The 19425-nt window shown below is 56.4% G+C and overlaps 1 protein-coding gene across 1 annotated transcript; it reads right to left on the reverse strand.

Annotated features, from left to right (window-relative positions):
* Positions 1–8943: 8943 nt before the first annotated feature.
* Ecel1 (endothelin converting enzyme like 1) lies at positions 8944–17155 on the reverse strand. The gene is made up of 18 exons (XM_090354411.1): positions 17080–17155; positions 15254–16170; positions 14773–14841; positions 14558–14668; positions 14386–14478; positions 14114–14238; positions 13311–13533; positions 12785–12883; positions 12485–12559; positions 12224–12327; positions 11872–11930; positions 11748–11799; positions 10867–10934; positions 10591–10715; positions 10279–10344; positions 9828–9923; positions 9501–9577; positions 8944–9382 (listed from the first exon to the last, which is right to left on the reverse strand). The coding sequence occupies exons 2-18, from the start codon at positions 16058–16060 to the stop codon at positions 9283–9285; spliced, it is 2349 nt and encodes a 782-aa protein (XP_090210537.1). The 5' UTR covers positions 16061–16170; positions 17080–17155; the 3' UTR covers positions 8944–9282.
* Between the last annotated feature and the right edge of the window lie 2270 nt (positions 17156–19425).

Genomic DNA, 19425 nt, shown 5'->3' on the forward strand with positions numbered 1-19425 from the left:
GTCTACAGTAGAGATTTGATTATATCAGACCTTGAGCACAGCACGCTGCGTGTTTCTGGGAGAAGTAGGTATTCTTTTCATTGTGTGAGGGGTCGGGTCGGGGGTAGACTTGTGTGTATGCTGGTACTGAGGCTTGAATGCAGTACTCAGAGTTGTCTGAGTATGTTGTGGCTTTTTACTGTTTAATTGTGGGTAAGAGTTTCTCTGTCTAGGTCTGGCTTTGAACTGGCATCCATAGATCTCAGCCTTCTGAGTAGTTAGAATTACAGGAGTCAACTGTGCCCAGCTAAAAGCAAGGTGCTTTGAAAAATTATAGGTTTAAACTGAAGCGGTGCTTGGTCTCTGACCATATTTATAAGATACAAACATGCAATGTTTTGTTGAAAGACTACCAAAGACGGAGAGATCCTAGCTGGAGTTTAACAAAAGCCTTTGCATAATTGGTATATGGAATCTGAACCTGAGTGGGGATGATTTAGTGAGCTCAGCTAACGATGCCCTGCTTCCATTCAGCTCTCATATTTTTGTGACAGCCACTAAAATCCAGAATTGAAATAAACTGCCCTGAGAACCTGGCCTTCAAATTGGTGTTCTACCATGTTAAATCAAGATTTTAGTAAATAAAGAAGCATACTCTATCATATTCATATTTCTAGTAGAAGCAAAATGTGGTTTTGTGCCTTTGTAAATGTACAGATAAATTTGTAATATTGCAAATTTTGTTGGAACACATGACTGATTTCAGTCTTTATGTTATTCTTTTCAATACTCTCCCTGGGGCAGATTGGAGGTGTTTGGAATGCTTTCTGATTAGGGGCAGAAATATTTGTAGTCACACCTATAAATCCTAGCTATTTGGGAAGCTGAGATCTGAGGATCTCAGTTCAAAGCCAGCTAGCTGGAAAGACAAATCTGAGACACTCTTATCTCTAACTAACCAACAAAAGGCCCAAAGTGGAAATGTGGCTTGAGTGGTAGAGCCATCCTTGAACAAAAAAGCCAAAGGAGTGTGTGAGGCCTTGAGTTCAATCCCCAGTACCAACATTCATACATATATAGACACACAACAACTTATTTTGAATTTATGTAGTTGGTGATAGTTGCATAATTGTGACTAGTCCAAAATCTAGTCAATGGAGCTCTTTAAAAAGATAAATTTCAGGGGCTGGGAATTTGGCCTACTGGTAGAGTGCTTGCCTAGCACGCATGAAGACCCAGGTTGGATTCCTCGGTACCACGTACCGAGGAAGTGGTGCTGTAGCTCAAGTAGAAGAAGTCTAGCCTTGAGAAAGCCCAAGGACAGTGCTCAGGCCAAGAGTTCAAGGCCCAGGACTGGCAAAAAATAAATAAATAAAAGATAAATTCTATGGTGTATAGATTCTACCCAGTCTTTTATTTATCTATTTCTTTACTTTTTTTTTTGCCAGTCCTGGGCCTTGAACTTGGGGCCTGAGCATTGTCCTTGGGCTTTCTCAAGGATAGAGCTCTACCACTTGAGCCACAGCACCATTTGTGGCTTTTTCTGTGTATATGTGGTACCAAGGAATCGAACCCTGATCTTTGTGATCTGGGATGCCCAGATGCTGGGTTTGATCCTCAGCACAGAGGGGAGAGGGAGGGAAAGATAGAAGAGGAGGAAGAAGAGGAGAAGGAGGAAAAGGGGGAGGAGGAGAAGTAAGGGAGGGGCACAGGCAGGGAAAATGTAGGCCCAAATAGAGGAAAACTAGGGACACTTTTTCCTCAGTAAATTGTCACAACTTACATGTAATGCGTTTTATGAGATCGGAAGTGTCTCCATGATCACCCCAATCCTGTCACCCAGTACCCTAATGATTCAACTCTAATGGGACCGTTGTGGCCTTACAAAATGGACCTCATGGATGGCCTCCTGCTCTGACTGTACACTCCTGCTTCCTGCAGTGGTTTGACTGTTGGATGGATGAGCCAGTGGGTAATTCTGCAGACAGTGTTAGCTCTGTACCCTTATTGTTATATAGAGTCTTTTTTTAAGGAAAAAAAATCTTTTCTAAGTAGGTCTTCCATCAATGGTTGCACTTACCCAGTTTTCCCCATATGACATTGTTTTTATTCAGCAAGGCATTTACTGTTAGCAATATATCTTCCCTGCTAGATCTTTCCTTTAGTGGCTCACCAAAAAAAAAAGTAGTTTGTGTATTTCATTATTGCAAGAGAATCCAGCAAACACCTTAAGCTGAGACGAGTTAGAAACGTCTGTACTTTCAGGCATCCTCCCACACTGCATAATTTTCTCTAATACTCATTTCTTCCAATCTACAGCAGTGTTTTCCTCACATCTTCCCAGAGTATTTGCTGACAAAGAAATGCCTTTCGGTGTGTCGACAGATCATTTACTGTTCATTGTTTCTGCCATTTTTACTGCCATAGAAAGAAAAAGTGTTTGCCTGGTGGTAGGTGGAGGGACTATTTTTTTGTTGTTGCTGTTTTATTTTGCCTCCTACTCTTAGGCAACAAACTTTAAACCAGCTTTCTAAATATTTATCTTTGCTTAGGGAAATATCAAAAAGTACTGAATTGAACAGCACATAACTTTAAACAATGCTGAAGAAGAGGATTGTGGGGTGTTTGCCTTCCTGTTTTGTTTTATTTTTTTTTATTTTGCACACAGATTTTAATGACTACCTTGAAATCGAGTTTTAAGAGCATATCATGATAATTGAATGGCAATCTACCTGGCAAACTCTGAGCTTTGAAATTTTATTACAATTTTTCTTTTTTATTGGCATGTATGGATAACACAATAAATTTGTTACGTAGTGATACATGATTACAATATAGTGTAATTTGATAATCTCCTTCTAGAGTCTAAATAGACTTCCTCTACTTTTTCTGCTTTTATTTGAATTTAGCTTTTGAAGAAAATGTATTTGTCTTTCTGAGTGGTTTATTTACTTAATGGTTAATCTCCAGTTCCAAATGCAAGTGGTTTCTTTAATAGCTGAATAAAACTGCAGTGTGTATGTACATGTGCATACACATACCAAATTTTCTTCATTGGTTGCTGGACATTTACGGCTACATCTGTTGTGGGGGGAAAAAAGGCTGTAATAAACATAGGTGTACCGCTGTCTCCATGTGACTTACATTCCTTTTGGTAAGTGTCCAGGAATGGCAGAGCAGGATGGTATACTAGTTCTTGTTTTAGTTTCCATACCGATGTCCATAATGACCACCCCATTTTACATGTGGATAAGGCTCCTCTCCAACCTTGCATTTTTGCCAGTATTAGTTGTGGTTGTTCTTTTGCTTGAACAACGGGCCCGCTTTGAACCACAGAGCCACTTTATTTTCTTATGGTTAATTGGAGATAAGAGCCTCATGGACTTTTGTGCCCAGGCTGGCTTTGAACTGTGATCCTCAGATCTCAGCCTCGAGTAGCTAGGATTACAGGCCTGAGCCACCATCCACAGGATTTGTTTTCTTTTTTTTTTCATATATTTTTTATTGTAATTAATAGAAGGGTTACATGATATTTGCCAGATAGATGGTGCATTAATTCCCATACATTGATACCCTTTCACATGTCTTGGTCCCTGCCTTCCTGTTTTTAGATGCCTGGGGAGCCAGGAGGATTTATCCTGGTGTTGATGAGTGGGGACACTCAAGCTTTGTGGGGAAAGATGGCAGGCCAGTGCTTCAGTTTCGGATTTCTGCTTGTTCTGCATTTGGAGTTAACTCTGCCCATCACCTGTGATGCGGGCCCCAGGGGTCAGGAATGGCCAGCCTGGCCACTTCTGTTTGGTGATTCGTTTGGCTGTGGATTCTTGGTGTAGTTCTTTCAGGCATCTTTTTAAAGCTGCCTGACCAGGTTGGTGTATTAGCTTGCTTAAAATTGGATTGCATAAGCCACTGATCCACTTAGAAAAGCATAGTCAACTCCAATACACTGAGCAAAACAAGGGGTCAGGTACCAGGGGTGCTGTGTCTGCTTCAGGCACCTCATTTGTTTCTTCTGGAACACAAGAGAATCATATAGGGTGACTGCTCAACTAAGAAGAGTAAGGGCCCAGAATGGAACTTGATATTCAATATGACAAGTGCTTCTAGCTGTCACTTAGAAGTCTGTGGTGAGGCAAGTGGCAGCCATGACGTCTTTAGTCAGTTCAGCACACAGTCATGACCTGGGGGCCCATGTATGTCCAGACACGCTAGGCCTGGGCTGTGCTCTTAAGCTCAATAACATCCTGCAATGGTATGCCAGCTCAGCCCAGAGGGCACCACAGGTGTCTCCCCTCTTGCCAGCTCACAGCCCTGGAAGCTGGCACAGGAAGGGCCACAATGGGAATAACTGAGCATGCTGCCTTCCAGTCTCCCGGGAGGGGAAGGCTGGTGCCAGGTGTGCCCTCCTCCTGACCTTGGAACTGCGGTTCCACCTGACATTAGTCTCATTAGGCCAACACACAGGTGCCCCACCTGCCTGACGAGCATCTGCACTGCAGGCTGTGGTCCCTGGAGGAGGCCTGTGTGAAATGGAGCCTCCGGACCCTGGAGAGGCCTGTGGGAGCTGGGCAGGGGCTGCAATCACCCTTCTGACCTAAGGCTGCCCCAAGGCCTCCTTACTCCTGCTGCTACCAGCGTCTGTGTTCTGGCAGTGCCGACAAGCAGCTGGAAGTTCCCCTTGATATAACTTGCCCACTGGGATGCCAGTTTTCACTGGCACACCTGGCACTGAGCCAAGGAAGCAGTCTTGTGGCTCCTGAGCCGCTGTCCCTAATGATGAGGCCACCCTTAGCAGAGAGAGGTCCAGTCCCTGGACCCTGTTCCGGTCTTTTCTTTGCTTGATAGATCTCTATACTGGCATTGTTAGCCAGCATAGCATCCCTATCCCTTCTCCACCCCATTGGGGTTCCTCAGGGGAGTGAAAGATGCTCCCCAAAGCGCCACCTTCGGATCTGGCCATGCAGATTGGGACAGTAGCCCCTGCAACAATTTGGTCCCATGAAAAGATGGAGGTTTGGGGTTTGGGATTTTTTTTTTTAATGCAATGTATAGACAAGGAGAGATGCTGTTTAACAGAGTCATGTGACAGTGACTTGGGGATTTGAGCTGCCTGCTGGCCTCATGAATCAGCTGTGAACAGCTGCCAGAAGCTCTCAGGTCCTGGGCCACAGCTGAAGTCGAGAGAAGCCAGGCGCCTGCCTTGCCTTTCAACCAGATGAGCTCATACTGGACTTTGGCCAACTCAGGACTGAACCCTGTGGCCCCCTGCAAGGGCTGTGGGTACCTTGAACCCTGCAACAGGGTACCAGGAGGGCAAGGAACAAGAAACATCTGCTGTGATCAGTGAAGTAGGATTCTTATTGCTGGAGAGCAACACATTGCATGCCAGGCAGAGGGTGACCACAAGCACAAACACAGAGTAGAGGTCACAGCCAGTGGAGCATGTGCAGTGACACCTCAAAGGTAGCTGAAGGAAGTGAGAGCTGAGACCCCTAAGCCCAGAAGACTGAAAGGAGCCCAGAGGTCATATGAACAGAGTCAAGAGACAGAGGAGTGGACAGGGGAAGTGGGGGAGGAGATGCCTGTGGGGGCAGGAGATGTAGCTTGCTTTAAGTCAGCAGTACAGTCACAGCAGTACAGTCACTGGCACATCGGATTGTTGGTAGCAGCTTACAGGAAAGACCAGGCCAGGCCATGGTTATATCTTCCAAGGGGAAGGTACCTTGGGAAACTGGAGTCCCAGCCCTTCGTGGTTTCCCAGGCAAGGCTGAGCCACGGGAGGGAGGAGGCTGCAGGGAAAAGCCGTTTGCCACTCTGCTCTGAGCTCTTGGTCAATTGTGTGACATCCAGATCTAACAGGCAGTGACAAATGAGCTAACAAGGACTTCCCTTGGGAGGATGGGCTTAGTTTCTCACTGTCCTGAACCTTCTAGAAGCATATGAAGGAATTATAAATAGCTCCAGTCGTATACCTGTGGTTTCACGGCATGAATTACTTCCAAGGACTAGCTCCTGCAGATCCATGGCTGTACAGTGCCCTGGGCCTGAAGAACTGACCTCTGACTCCAAAGCTGAGAAGCCCCTTCATGGCACCTTTGGGACAGGAGAGGTGACGGAAGGTGCCTAAGGCAAAAGTGTCAGATACGGAGTTCAAGTCCCAGTCTTGGACCAGTCTCAGATTCGCTTGCCTGGGTTCCTTTCAATACTTGGTTCTCAGTTCTCAGCCTCCTGAGGAGCTACGATTGCAGATGTGAGCCACCGGTGCTTAGCTGAAAGCTGTCCTTTTTAATAATCAAGGGAAAGTAGGTTTCTCAAGCCTAGGAATGTGGTGAGGAGCCTGTAAGACGGTGGGAACTGGAGCAAGGAGACAAGTGGTCTCAGCAGCTGGACAGGCCACATCTCCCCAGACCCCAAACCTTCAGGAAGTTAGAGATCCCGGTCAGTCTTGTGTGAGTGGTGCCCAAGACAGGGAAGGAGATGAGTCGCCATTTGGCATATAGAGTACAGGTTGAGAAAGGGCCAACCTGCCAAGGCATGAGAGGGCTCCCTTTCAGGGGTGTCTGTATATTGAAGACCCTGGGCTTCTAACGTATTTGGAACAGGGGTGCAAGCCACGTTAAAATGTAACACTAAAGGCCTCTCTCTGGCCACAGCCCCAGGTTAGATACTAGGGCAGCACAGTGGAATCTGCAGGGATAGAAAGATCGAAGTCTGGGCCCCACTGGGTGGGCTGGAGCAGCCTGGAGCGTCATTTTGTGTCTTCCCGGATGCCTGAGAGATTCCAGAGCCACGTGTTGGAGCCAGATCCACCTTCACTGATGGCCTTCCTCTGCCATTGTTTTAAATCATTCCCTAAGGTGCACAGAGGTGTAGCCTCGGGCTGAGGGGCATCCCTAGCATCTTTAGCTCTGAGAAAGTTGAGTCACATGATGCGGCAGGCCTGGTAGCCAGGATGGGGCAGTTGTGCAGTGCTTGGGAGGCAAAGTGTGTGTACATCTGCCACTGCAGGTAGCTATGAGCTGGTGGCGGATGAATCCTCACTCCTTCCATGCCCAGAATGACCCTGGCTCCCAGGGGAGGGCTCCCTTGCCAAAGTCATCCAGAGGGAACCCCTAAACCCAAGGCTCAGACACCAAGCTCTAAGTGGCAGAGACCCAGCTAGCCTCAAGGACAATGCCCAGGTGGCACTGGGGAAGTCCCAGGCATCTGAATGGATAAACAGGTGGCTGCTTGAAGCTTTAGTGCAATCATAACCACTCTGGTTCCTTTATTTCTCTGCTATTATTTTGCTTCACAGAAAACTGTTATCCCAGTGAGCTTCTCTGAGCACGTGGCTGCATGGGTGAGCGCATGGGTGGAGCCAACCCCACCACTTACTCTTCGTATCAACACTAGGAAGGGCCTTTCAAGCTGCACTGACATCCCTTCACTGGACACAGGGGAAACTGAGGCCAGGTTTCAGCAGCTGTGCTGAGCCCACTTCTACTCCACCCCAGAGCACCAGTAGCAACTCTGAACACTGGACCTTGCAGAGAAAACCATGATGGTGGTTTGTGCTGTGTGTACGGTGTTCTAGAAGAGCAGGTGAGCCAGTGCTGCTCGAAGTCTGCACATATAAGCTTGAGAAGACTCAGAAGCCAAGACGTGGTCACCTCTAGAGGACCAGCAAGGTGACCTGGCACTCTGTCCCCCTCACCAGGATCGCTGTGAGAAGGCTGCTAGAGCCTATGTGGAAAAGGAGTTTGGGGACTAATGGTGACACACATGACAGGGTCTCAGGCCACTGCTCTGAAGCAGCCTCAGGATCAGGAGACTCACCCAAGTCCACAGCCAAGCACAGACAGATAAGAAAGAGGACAGCCTGGGCGTGACCCAGCCTCCTGTGTGCCATCTCTTACACAAAGCAGAAGTAATCTCTGCTGGTCACCACTGCCTTGAGGCCTCCCCCAAAGAAGCTTGGGGACAGGACAGATTGCTTTTGGGGGCATGCAGGAAACAGAGAGCCCAGGGCATGGGCAGAAGGGCTGGGCCTGGGCCTGGCTTGAAGCAAGGATCCCAGGCCAGAAGGGTGAGGTGGGCCATTTCAGACATTCAGTAGAAGGCAGGAAAAGGCTGACTGCTTCTGTCCCAGCCGCCCAAGGGACAAGTGTGTACACACTCAGCAAGGGAGGGGTCCAGAAATACAGGGCCACCTCTACAGAGCATGCCTCAAAGCAGCTCAACAGGTAGCTCCCAGCAAGTACCTGGGCCCAGGCCTGCGCAAGGCACCTTCTGCAGCCTTTCCCATCCCTAGAATCCTTGTGTGGCCACACACAGGCCAGGAGGAAGAGCCCCTGCCTCTCCTAGATGGCCCATCTGTGGAGGCGGGGGTCTTCTTGGTCCCAAAGCTTGTCCCTTTCTCAGGGACACACGTTGATGTCCCCACTGATCAGCTGTTCTCTGAACATGACAAGAGCTCGGCTTACCAGACCTGGCTCCCAAAACAAGAAGGATCTGGGAGGAAGGGCAGGTGCCCACTGGCCCCAGGGAATCTCAGGCTGCACAACACATGCATCCGCTCTCCCACTATTGATCCTCCACGGCCAGGCAGTGCTAGATGGGAGTTGTGAGCTGTGTTCAGCACAAGTAGATGTTCCTGGTCCTCTTCCACACTCAGCCCCTCTGCCGGCCCCCTCCCGCTCTTTCTCACCTTCCCAGGAACCCCACTCCTCAGTGCAGATGTCCTGCTTTCCATTGCAGCAAGTCACCACTAGGTTGGCAGGCCACAAAGCTGCCTGCAAGTGTTCAGAATGGAGCCTTGGGCAGGATTGTGGGGGAAGAAGGCTGGTGAGGAGGAGGGGCATGGAGACAATGCAGCCCAGGAGGTCAAGGAGAGCCCAGCGGGGCTTTAGGCCTGAGCCTTCCACCCAATGGGGCCCCTCTGGCTCCGACTCCCATCTCCCGGGGCCCTTGAGGAGGCTAAGGTGATGGCACAGCAGCTTTATTGACCACACTTATCAGTAAGAACACAGCAGAGGCGGGGCCTGAACACTGCCCGGCAGGGGCCCTGGTTCCCTAGAGCCAGGTCCAGTGACCTCAGTCTCACCCCTGCCCCCCCAAACACACACATAAGTCCCTGGAACCCAGCCCCTACCCATTCCAGGCTCCCTGAAGCAAGGGACCGCAGGGGACAGGAGAGTCCCAGAGAACCTGGGAAGGTAGGTGGGTGGGTCTGGCGTGGGGTGGCACCAAACGCATGCCTGCTCCAGCAGCTGGCAGAAGGCAATCCATGCAGGGCGGAGGGGAGCGTGCGGGCGGGCAGGGTCACCACACAGAGCACTTGTGGGTGGGGTTCATGGGCGAGTCCTTGGGACAGTGGAAGGCCCGGCCGAACTCCTCAAACTGAGACACACTGCCCAGGACCCTGGTGTGGGAAGGGGAGACCCCAATAGGATGACTGCCCTCTAATCAGCCCTGCCCCCCCCGACTCCTCCCCCTAGACACGAGGAGGAAACAGAGCCCAGGCCAGCAGGCAGACATACCTGTAGTGTTCAGGGGCGTGCTTGTCAGTCAGCACCTGAAGGTAGATGGACTGCGACCGCCGCTTGATACACCAGTTCTGGGTGCAGAGGGGTAGATGGGGGTGGATGGAGGCAGGTGTGAACCGCCCCTCTTCTACCACCCACAGCGGGCCTCAAGCTTCCATCAGCACCCCCTGGCCCATCAGCTCTGAGCACCCAGGTGATGGGAGGCAGGCTCGACCCCGGGGACAGCCGTGTGAGGCCTGAGTAAGGCAGGGCAAGGGCGGAGAGGAGGCCCTGGGTGTTGTGTTCCCACCACAGCTCCCACCTGGCTCCCCACGGGCCCACCTGGGCAAAGGCGATGAAGAAGAGCTGGTTGTGTGTGTACTTGAGCCGGTGCAGCGGGTGCTCGGGGCCGTGCTCCCGCACCCACTTCTGATAGGCCTGGGGTGCAGAGCAGAGGGGAAGCGCTGTGTCCATCCATCCCGATCTCTGCCCTGCTTCCATCCTCAGCCAGGATCCCAGGGCCAGGCCACCCCCTCAGCCCCGCGCTGTATGCCACCACCGCACTGCGCTTTCTGCCCAGCCACTCTCCCCACACTGTGCCCAGCAGGCTGGCCCTGACTAATGCCACCCTGTGCAGGCTGCCCCCTCCAGTGATGGGGGCCCATGGCTCCTTTCTTGCCCAGTGGACCCAGTAGCAGGCATAAGCTATAGGCAGAAAGGGGCCCATGTCTCTCGTCCTCCTCAGCAGCCTCCTGTCCCTCAGTAGGGACAGAGGGCAGGCAGGGTCACTCACATAGTAGGCCAACTTGAGGCCACCCATGTCCGCAATGTTCTCACCAAGCGTGTGCTTTCCATTCACCTGCCAGAGGGGACAGCAGGGGTTGTAGAGAACTCCCAGGCCTCTCCCCGAAACCCCAGTCACCCCCTCCTGATCTTTCCCAGAGCCTTGGAGAAAAGCCTTCTTCCTCCCCTTGCCTCTTCACTCTCATTCTTCCTCACCCCTGCATGGGTATCACGTGACTCTGTGAAAGCACTATGTAACCACAAACCCTCAGCGTGTGTCTGGGGGCCTTGCTGGGGCACAAGGGTCAGGGTGGCATCTCACCCGCTGGTTGTAGACAGTGAAGTTGTCATACAGACGGACGATGCACTCGGCCTTGCGCAGGAAGCGGCTGTATGAGGCCTCGGTCCACCAGTGCAGCAGGTTCCCAGAACGGTCGTACTGGCCCCCTGTGGGCATGGGCCAGCAGGCCGCTGAGATTCAGCCTCACCCCAAAGCCAGGTCGGGCACAGTGGCCCTTCCTGACCTCCGCACCCCAATCAGCCTGTCACCCACCAGCCTCCCACTGCCTGCCCTCCCTCGGGCACCAGGAAGCCTCACCCCAGTCATCGTAGCCATGGGTCAACTCATGTCCGATGATGGTGCCAATGCCCCCGAAGTTCAGAGACCTGGGTCCACAGCAGCAGCAGCATCAGGCCCCGTCCTTGGCAATTCTCTGAGAGCCCCATGCTGCTGCACAGGCCCCTAGCCAGGCTGGAAGGCGGCCAGAGAGGCCACAGACACATCTGTGAGGCCCTGAGCAGGTCTCATCTTCCTCTTCCTCACGGGCTATGTGGAAGGCCCACAGTATCTGTCCAGACACCTTTTAGGAAACAATATCTAAGAAGGGTAGTGAGGGCTGTGGACAGGATTGCAGGGAGGCAGGAAGGAAACTGAGGCACTCCTGTGGGGGGTTGGCCTCCTTCCTCATCACTAGGGCCCCTCCACTTCTAAAACACCTAAGTCAGACTAAAATAGGTCAGGGATACCCATGACGTTTAAAAAACACACAATAAAAAAAGCAATGTGTTTGCATGTCTGCATGCACGTGTGCAAGTGTGTGTAGGTACGTGTCAGTAGTAAAGCTTAAACTTATGGTCTGGTACTCTTGCTTGGCTTTTTTTTGCTCATGGCAACACTATACCACTTGAACCACGCCTCAACTTCTGGCTTTCTGCTGGTTAATCAGAAATAAGAGTCTCTTGGATTTGTTTACTTGAGCTGGCATCAAACTTGATCCTCAGATATCAGCCTCCTGAATAGCTAGGACTACAGACATGAGCCAAGGCCCGGCAGAAATTACAAATTCTGTGAGAGTTTGAAAACCCAGTGTCTACAGCTGGTAAGACCCACCCCAGTTGTGAAGCAGGGTAGCTCCCCCACTTTTAACCTCCAGGCAAGACCTAGGAGCTCAGTCCCACCGGTGAGCCACATGTACTCACTGTGGGAAGTCAGGATCATACAGTGTGGGCTGCAGGATGCCAGCTGGGAACACTAGGAGGGGGGGAGGGTCAGTGAGACACGCCCATTTTAAGGACCGCCCCCTGTCCCGATGAACTTCCTTACCCATCTGGTTCTTATTGGGTAGATAGTAGGCATTGAGTGCCTGTGGGGGGAGCAGCCATCTGTGGAGGGAAGCCGGAGTCAGCAGTGGGGTCACACACTAGCTTCACAATGCCCTCACCCCTGAGCCTTCTTAAACAGGGTCCCCATGGTCTAGCCACAGTACAATTCTGACACTGCATATCCTCGGGGCTTCCCAGGCTGGCAGCACCCTGTTGGCCCCATCCCATGTCCTGCACAGGTCCATGCACCCCACCCATCAGGTTTATACAAGTAGTTTGGTCTGCTTAGTGTGAGAAAGGAGCTGTCTCCCCATGACTGTCTCCCAACCCCCAGCTCTGAGCCGAGCACCCACGTGGACTTGTCCACCTCCTGTCGGATCTTCTTGATGGAGAGCTGGATGCTGAAGCGGATGCTGTTCAGGATGTTCTTGAAGTAGGTCTTCTCGTGGACCTCAAACTGCATGGCGAAGCAGCCGGACTCAGCAGCAGGCCATAAAAGGGCAGCTGAGTAGCCAGGATTTCATCTGGGGGTCCCGTGGTGGGCTCACATGGGGCTTACAGGCCAGGGGCCTGGAAAAGTCTGCTCATTGGCTACAGCAAGGAGAAGGGCCTACCTCATACTCCTTGTCCACAGCCTCTGGCTTCAGCAGGAAGTCTGGGTAGCCCACCAGGACCATCATGTACTGGAGCTGTGGGAGACATGGCAGGAGAAGGTTCTAGGTCCTCTGAGGACAGAGGGCCAAAGTTCAAGGCCAGCCTGGTGTGGTAACTCAAGACAGAGACAGAGCAGACCAGATGAACAACCAAGGCCCTTCTGTCTCTTCTGTTCTCTCATTAGCCTCCAAAGCCTGGCACCTAGTAGGCACTCAAAAAAACATTTTGTGAAACAATATCAGACTAGGATCCCATCTCACCTTGGCTCGGGCAGCTGCCTTGGTCTGGGCATCCATCCAGTCTAGTTCCTCTAGGCGCTGGCCCAAGATGTACTTGATGTCTTCTACCAGCTGCTGCACCTGCCAGGTCAAAAGCCAAGGGTCAAGGTCAATCAAGGAGGCTTTAGATCTGGTCCCAGCACTGGTTACAAGGGATTTTCCTAACATCCAGTACCACGTACTAAGCCCAGGATGGCTTGGGAAAACTGAAGAGAGCCCTGAGAGGTAGGGGTCCATGCAGGCTACCCTGACAGTAAGCTCTCAATTGGAAGAGGAAAAATGCTCCAAAACTCTCTGTACATTCCTAACACTATGCCTTTGCACATGGCTATGTACAGCGTCACGGCGGAAAAGACCACAGGCAGAGGACAGCTCCTGGGGCTGGGGGAGGAAGACTACCCGGAACCCTCTCCGGAGCCCGAGGTGGAAGGTAAAAGGAATGTGTGAGGAGGCCCATGCTCCATGCCCAGTCCAGCACCCGCCACCCTCGCCCTGCCCTCAGCCTGACCTTGGCTTTGCTGGCAGCTGAGAAGTGCTCATGTACAAAGAGGGCACCAAGAGCCATGCCAAAGTGGCGATTGGCCTGGCCTAGGCAGATTCGGGCCAGCTCCTGGGGCTTGTCGCTGCCCTCCATCTCCCGGGCCAGCTCATGCAGCGCCTCCCGGAATGGGGGAGACAGGTGCTCGCTCAGCACCACCACCACACGCCACAGCAGGTAGTTGTGCAGGATCCTGGGGCCAGGTGAACACAGGGCTGTCCTCAGACATGCGGGGGTCACCCCATCCTGCTCCCCCAGTGATCCCGCCCCGGAGCCACCCAGGACACGCCCTGCACACGTGGATGGGCGGCACATCCGTGCAGGCACCCAGGAGCTCAGCCTGGAGGGTGCTAGGACTCAGTCACACAGCAGGACACGGCCCTGGTCCTGAGGGCACCGGCAACACCGTCTCCTGCCATTCCCTGGCCGGGACACTGGACACACCTGACCACAGCTGGACCTCATCAGCCACCCTCCATACATAGTCCTGCTGCAAGACCTCCCCTAGAAACCATCCAGACTCAGCTTCCCCACACCCAGGGAAAGAAACAGCCCCTCAGAAGGCTGCCCGGGCTGCCCTGGGGCAGGAGGGAGCAATGGCCTCTGGACCTGGGACCTGGACTCCTGTTACAGTGCTCCCACTGACTCCCCTGATGTGGCTCTGCACAGAGGTGGCCATGCCACAGCTGCCAAGCACACAAGACCAGGATGCCCAGATGAGGACTGAGGCAGGAGCAGGGGTGACAGGGATGGTGGGTGTCCTGCAGCCTCACCGGCGAGGCGTGGAGCGAATCAGCTGGGACACCTGCTGCATGTAGTCTGTGGCCAGGAGCACCACCTCCTCCTCCTCTGAGAAGTCCTCCTGGAAGATCTGGTCCAGCAGCCACTTCCACCGCAGCTGTGGGGCCCAGGACAGCAGCCATACAGGACAGGCAGGAGATGAGGAGGAGGAACAGAGGGCCCGGAACCCAGGTGCACGGGGGTCCCCGTCCACCCTCTGCTGCCTGGGGCCCCCCCATCACGGGGCGCCGGCCGGGCCACTCACGTGGGGGATGATCTTCTGCAGCTGTGCCAGCGTCACCTTGTTGTACATTGAGCTGACATCGCGACGCAGGTCATCGTACTCCGACACAGTGATCTGGGTGGAGACCAGAGCTGAGCCCCACCTGCCCTGGAGCCCCTGGAGCCCCCGCCCAGAGCCCCTGCCCGCCCCTCACGTTGGCCAGCCGCTGCTCCAGCTGCAGGATCTCCAGGGCCTTCTGCTCCACAGCCTCTGCTCCCAGAAGTCTCAGCAGACGCTCCATGAACAGCCTGTAGGCCGCCAGGATCTGCGGTGCCACAGGGACTCCTAAGCGGGGTGGGGGACGGGCCTGGCCCCGGGTCGCCCCTGCTGGGGCCCTCGCCTGCCCCAGCCCACCCCATGGCCAGGCACCTTCTCACTCTCCTCATCCTGAGCCAGGTACAGGGTCCGCTCAGGCAGGGTGAGCCCGTCCTGGTCAATCTGGGGAAGCAGCAGACAGGGACCCCCATCCCAGGTCATCCGCCAGCCTTCCGAGGCCGACTTCCCCCCGGGGCAGCCCCGCCAGCCCTCGGGGCGCCCCCAGCAGCTCCTGGCCCCCGCCGCACCCCCATGCCGCTGCGCTGAGCCTCCCAGCCCAGCCCGGCTCCTCCCGCACTGTGGCTGCTGTGGGAGCCGCCGCTGGGTGCTGGCCAGGCCCGGGAGGTGGAGGCGCTGGGGGGCGGGGGTGGGCAGCCCAGCCTGGCGCGTGCCTCGCCCCTGTCCCCGCCGGCTGCCCCCGCGGCTCCGCGCAGCGCCCCCATCCCCCCCTCGGGCGCCCGGGGCGCGAGCGGGCGCGGGGCCAGGTCCCCCAGGCCCCCCGGCCCCCCGGTCCCCCGGCCTGGGCCGCACTCACGCGGATGACGTAGCGCGAGGAGTTCCTGTCGTCCAGGCTGACGGTGAGCGAGAAGAGCGCGGCCGCGCTGTACACGCCCTGCGCCTTGTAGAGCAGCCGGTTGAGGTCCCAGCGCGCCGCCGCCCCCGGCTGCTCGGCGGCCGCGGCCGCGCCGCCCAGGTCCCAGCCGCCGCAGTCGGCGATGACCTCGAGCATGGGCCGCGGCCCGAGCCGCTCGATCTCGCGCATGTCGAGGCACGAGCGGAAGAAGGCGCGCACCTTGCGCTGCGCCGCGCCGCCGGGGCCCCCGGCCGGCCGCGCCAGCAGGCGCCGCAGCCGCTCCTCGTTCTGCTCGCCGATGGCCGCGATCGTGCCGTACGTCAGCTTGTCGTCGGGGATGGCGTGGCGCCGCAGCCAGCCGCCGCACGCGAACGAGTAGAAGTCCTGGCACGGGTCGATGCTGGCGTCCAGGTTGGCGGCCAGGAAGCGGGCGGCGCGCGCGAAGGCCTTGCGCTCGGGGCAGCCCTCGGGACACGCGCCGCCGCCGCCGCCGCCCGCGCCCGCGCCGGGGCCCAGGTACTTGAGCGCCAGCATGGCGGCCAGGATGGCGCACAGGCCGGCGGCGAACACCAGCCCCGACAGCAGGCACACCTCGCGCCGGTTCCAGCGCGGCAGGCCGGCCCGGGCCCCGCCAGCGCTGCGCCCCGCGGCCCGCGGAAAGCCGGGCGGCAGCGAGGCCCCGCGCGGGCCGCCCGCGCCGCAGCGGCTGGCGTACTTCACCTCCTGGAACTCGTCGTAGTGCGCGGTCATGGAGTACGGGGTCTCCATGGCGGCCTTGCCGGCGCCCCACGCGTCGGTGGACGGACCAAGCGGTCTACGCCGCGATGCCACCAGCCACTAGTCTCCTGGCCGCCGTCCGCATGGTCCCTGGGCTGCGGCTGCGGAGGCAGAGGCGGACTCAGAGAGGCTCCGCCGCCGACCGGAGGCCGGGAGAGCCCGGACTGAGGCCGAGGGACTGGGGCTGAGGGCCTCAGGGGCCCGTGAGCGCCCAGGGTCCTGGCCTGCTTTTGCCACCATGCAGGGAGAGGAGAGGGCGCCGCCGCGTCGGGCACAGTCCGGCTTTCTTACAACCTGACTCCTCTCCTGGTGCCCTGCACGCTGGAGGGCCCCCCGCCCCGGGCAGAAGGCACGCGGCCTGGCACCTGGGAGCACCTCTCCTGAACCGCCTCGTTCCCTCCCCTTTGTCTTGGTACGGCCCCGGATCAGCTGTGGGCAAGGCTGGGGGCCGCGAGGGAGCGGAATCGAGGAGAGAGGTGTGGTCAGGGGCAAGGGCGCGCCTCTGAGGACCTCCAGGCTGCCTTGGGCTCTCAGCTCCAGACATCTAAGCTCAGGGAAAGGACCAAAGAACTCAACTTTGTCCTTGCAGTCCCCGGGGGCCTCCCAGCCCGGCCCATAGGTCCCCTTAGTCTCTTCCCAACCGCAGTAACCGAGGTTGAAGAAGCAGTCCACCTTCCCCCCCCCCCCGACGGCTGCAACGGAGCACCGGACACGACCGCGTCCTCTGCCTCCCGTCCCCGCCTCGGGCCACTGCTGGCTCCAACAGGTTCTCCCCGGAACCCAAACTTGGGCGAAGTTTCACCCCCTGCGCCTGGCGAGCCCGCGGCTCCGAGCCTCCCGCTGGGCGCTGCGCAGTCGGCGGAGCTGGAGAACCGAGTCCCGGAGTCACCGCCGCAGCTGCCGCTGGAGCCGGAGCCGGGAGGACGCAGACAAAGCCGGGAGGCCCGGCGCCGCGGCCCCCGTGGTTGTGGAGGTGTCTGCGATCGTGGCCGCGGCGGCCGCGGACTTACCCGGCGGGGGCGGGCCTGGGACGGCCGCGGACGGAGGAGTCGGGCCGGAGCTCCAGGCCGAGGCGGAGCGGAGCCGGCCGATCTGTGGCTGTCGCCGCTCTCGCCGCTCTCTCCGTGCGCCCGCCGCCCCCTCTGCCGCCGCGCCGAGCCCGCCGCGCCGCCCGCCGGCCCCGAGGGAGGGGGCGCGCCGGCGGCTCCACCCTCCTCCGCCCGCCCCCCGCGCCCCCTCCTTCCTGCTTAGCTCCGGGCTACCTGTCAGCTCGGGCGGCCGCGCAGCGATGGGGACGGCGGCCGCGGAGACACGCTCCGGAGGACCGTGCAGCCAGCCTCAGGCTCGGGGGACTGCGAGGCTGACTCCGTCCCGAGAGGGGGTCGCCCGGCCGGCTGCGATCCTGAAACTGGGGTCCCTTCTCGATGCGATGCCTCCACTGGGGACCGAGCCGCCCACCAGCCTGCGGGAAAGGGGTTGAAGCTGGAAAGCCGGATGCTCGTGGGTCGTCCCAGACAAGCCCAGCAAACTGGAGCGCAGCTTCGGGCAGTGGGAAGGCGGGGATGGACCGCTTCCATCTGCCAAGAGACCTTCCATGGCAGACTTCCTTGTCCTCCTTTTAATCCCTGCCCACCTCTGCTCATCTGGGACTCTGGGTGGCCAGCCCTTTACCCAACCCCAGTGGGGAGGCTGCAAGAAGAGGCTATGGCTGCTGCCTCCCCAAGCTGGCCCTGATAACCTGGCCCAGGTAGGGAGGAAAGGCCTAGAGATGGAGCCTCTCACCACGAGGGAGGAAGCCTGTTCTTTGTCCAGGAGTCCGGAGACTCAGACCCTGAGACTTGAGTTTGGGAACCAGCTGTGTAGGGTCTTCCTTTCAGACCTGGTTTCTAAATGAAAGAACCCCCTCCACCCTGAGACAACCTGTTTCTGCCAGCCTCCCCACCGCACCCACAGGGCCAGGCCACATTTGACACTGAGAAGTTGGGGCTTCTTGGATGAATGCTGTTATTTCTGTAGTCTCTTCTGTCTCTGCCCTGCCCCACCCACCCCACAGAGCACCCATACTCTAAGGTCTTGGGGCTCCAACACTTCCTAACCACTGTCATGTCTGGGGGTGGGGGGAAATACAGGGACCAGCCTGCCATCTTGCTGCCCTCCAACCAGCTCCTGGGCCCTAGCCCTGATCATCACCCCTATCTGTTTCTGGCCATCGGGTCTCTAGCTCTGGCCATTCTGGGGCCCTCCTCTGCCCTGTGGATTCTTCTCAGGTCCAATTAATTCTATGGAGAGATGGAGTTACGCAAAAACGTGGTGGATCTGTGAGGGAGGGGGAGGGAGGGCAGGGCGGTGGCAGAGTGGCTCTTTGTGCTTTTAATCTGCATTTTTCCCCTCCACGTTTCGTCTCCGGGAGGATAATTTTCCAGCCTTTTCAGACCCTGATTGGTATCATTTCTCCAGCAATGACAGCTTTTATTTTCCCCGAAATGAATGCCACGAAATTTCCAAGAAATATAAAAATGGATATTGTCTCAGGAAGCTGACTCTTCTCCGACAGCAAGGCACAGAGGCGAAGGCCCTTCCCACCCACCCACCCCCAGGGACTTTGGGCTCCAGCCACAGAAGGATGGGGGACCTGAGTCTCACCCCTCCCCCTGCTTCCTACCTCCCAGGTCAGCACTCAGCTACCCCTTCTGCCCTGACTCCCACACCGCCATTCATTGATCCACTCATCTGAGGGCTGGGCAGCCCTGCCGGGCTCAGCATCTCATTCCCACACCCCTCCTGACCCCAACCCTGAGCACTGCAGCCAGACCCAGTGGGAGTTGGCCAGCGATGAGGCCCGCTGGCCACTCAGTCCTGGTCAGCCTGCTCCCAAAGAGTGGGCCAGATACCCACACCCTTCCTCCCTCTTCTTAGAAAGGGAAAGTGAGCAGAGCACCTAAGTGAGGGGCGTACTGCGATCTAACCCCTAACCCTCATTTTCAGTTTGAGATTTGCAAAGCTCTTCCCACACATTCCAAGGTGACCTCAAGACGGATGAGCAAGAAAAGAATGACAGGACACAGCTAAGCCCAGCCAAGGCCTGAGTCAGGCCACTGTGTGCCCGGCTTGCGGGGAGGACGTGGGCAGCAGTCAGGGCTGCAGTGGGAGAGAAGGCCCTGGAGAGGGGGGGCACAAAGGAGGGCAAGGAGGTGACTAGAGAGCTGTTCTGCCCCTGCCCTGACTAAGGACAGATGCCAACCGCCTGCTGGGGACTCAGCAGCCTGGCTCCCAGCACTCTCTGGGGGAAAGCAGGACACCCAGGGACTTAGATCTGATCTCCTGAGCATTCACCCAGTGAGATGTCATGTGACATA

This window comes from Megascapheus bottae, chromosome 21, assembly GCF_031878675.1.
Source record: "Megascapheus bottae isolate mThoBot1 chromosome 21, mThoBot2.hap1, whole genome shotgun sequence".
In the NCBI taxonomy this organism is placed as follows: domain Eukaryota; kingdom Metazoa; phylum Chordata; class Mammalia; order Rodentia; family Geomyidae; genus Megascapheus; species Megascapheus bottae.

Bases quoted from the DNA above. Each gene is read 5' to 3' on its own strand.
- Ecel1 (XM_090354411.1), bottom strand. From the start codon at position 16,060: ATGGAGACCCCGTACTCCATGACCGCGCACTACGACGAGTTCCAGGAG. The intron at 14,479-14,557 runs GTGAGGGGCGGG...GTCTCCACCCAG, and splicing joins TGGAGCAGCGGCTGGCCAAC to ATCACTGTGTCGGAGTACGA. The intron at 9,578-9,827 runs GTGGGCCCGTGG...CTCTGCACCCAG, and splicing joins TCTTCATCGCCTTTGCCCAG to AACTGGTGTATCAAGCGGCG.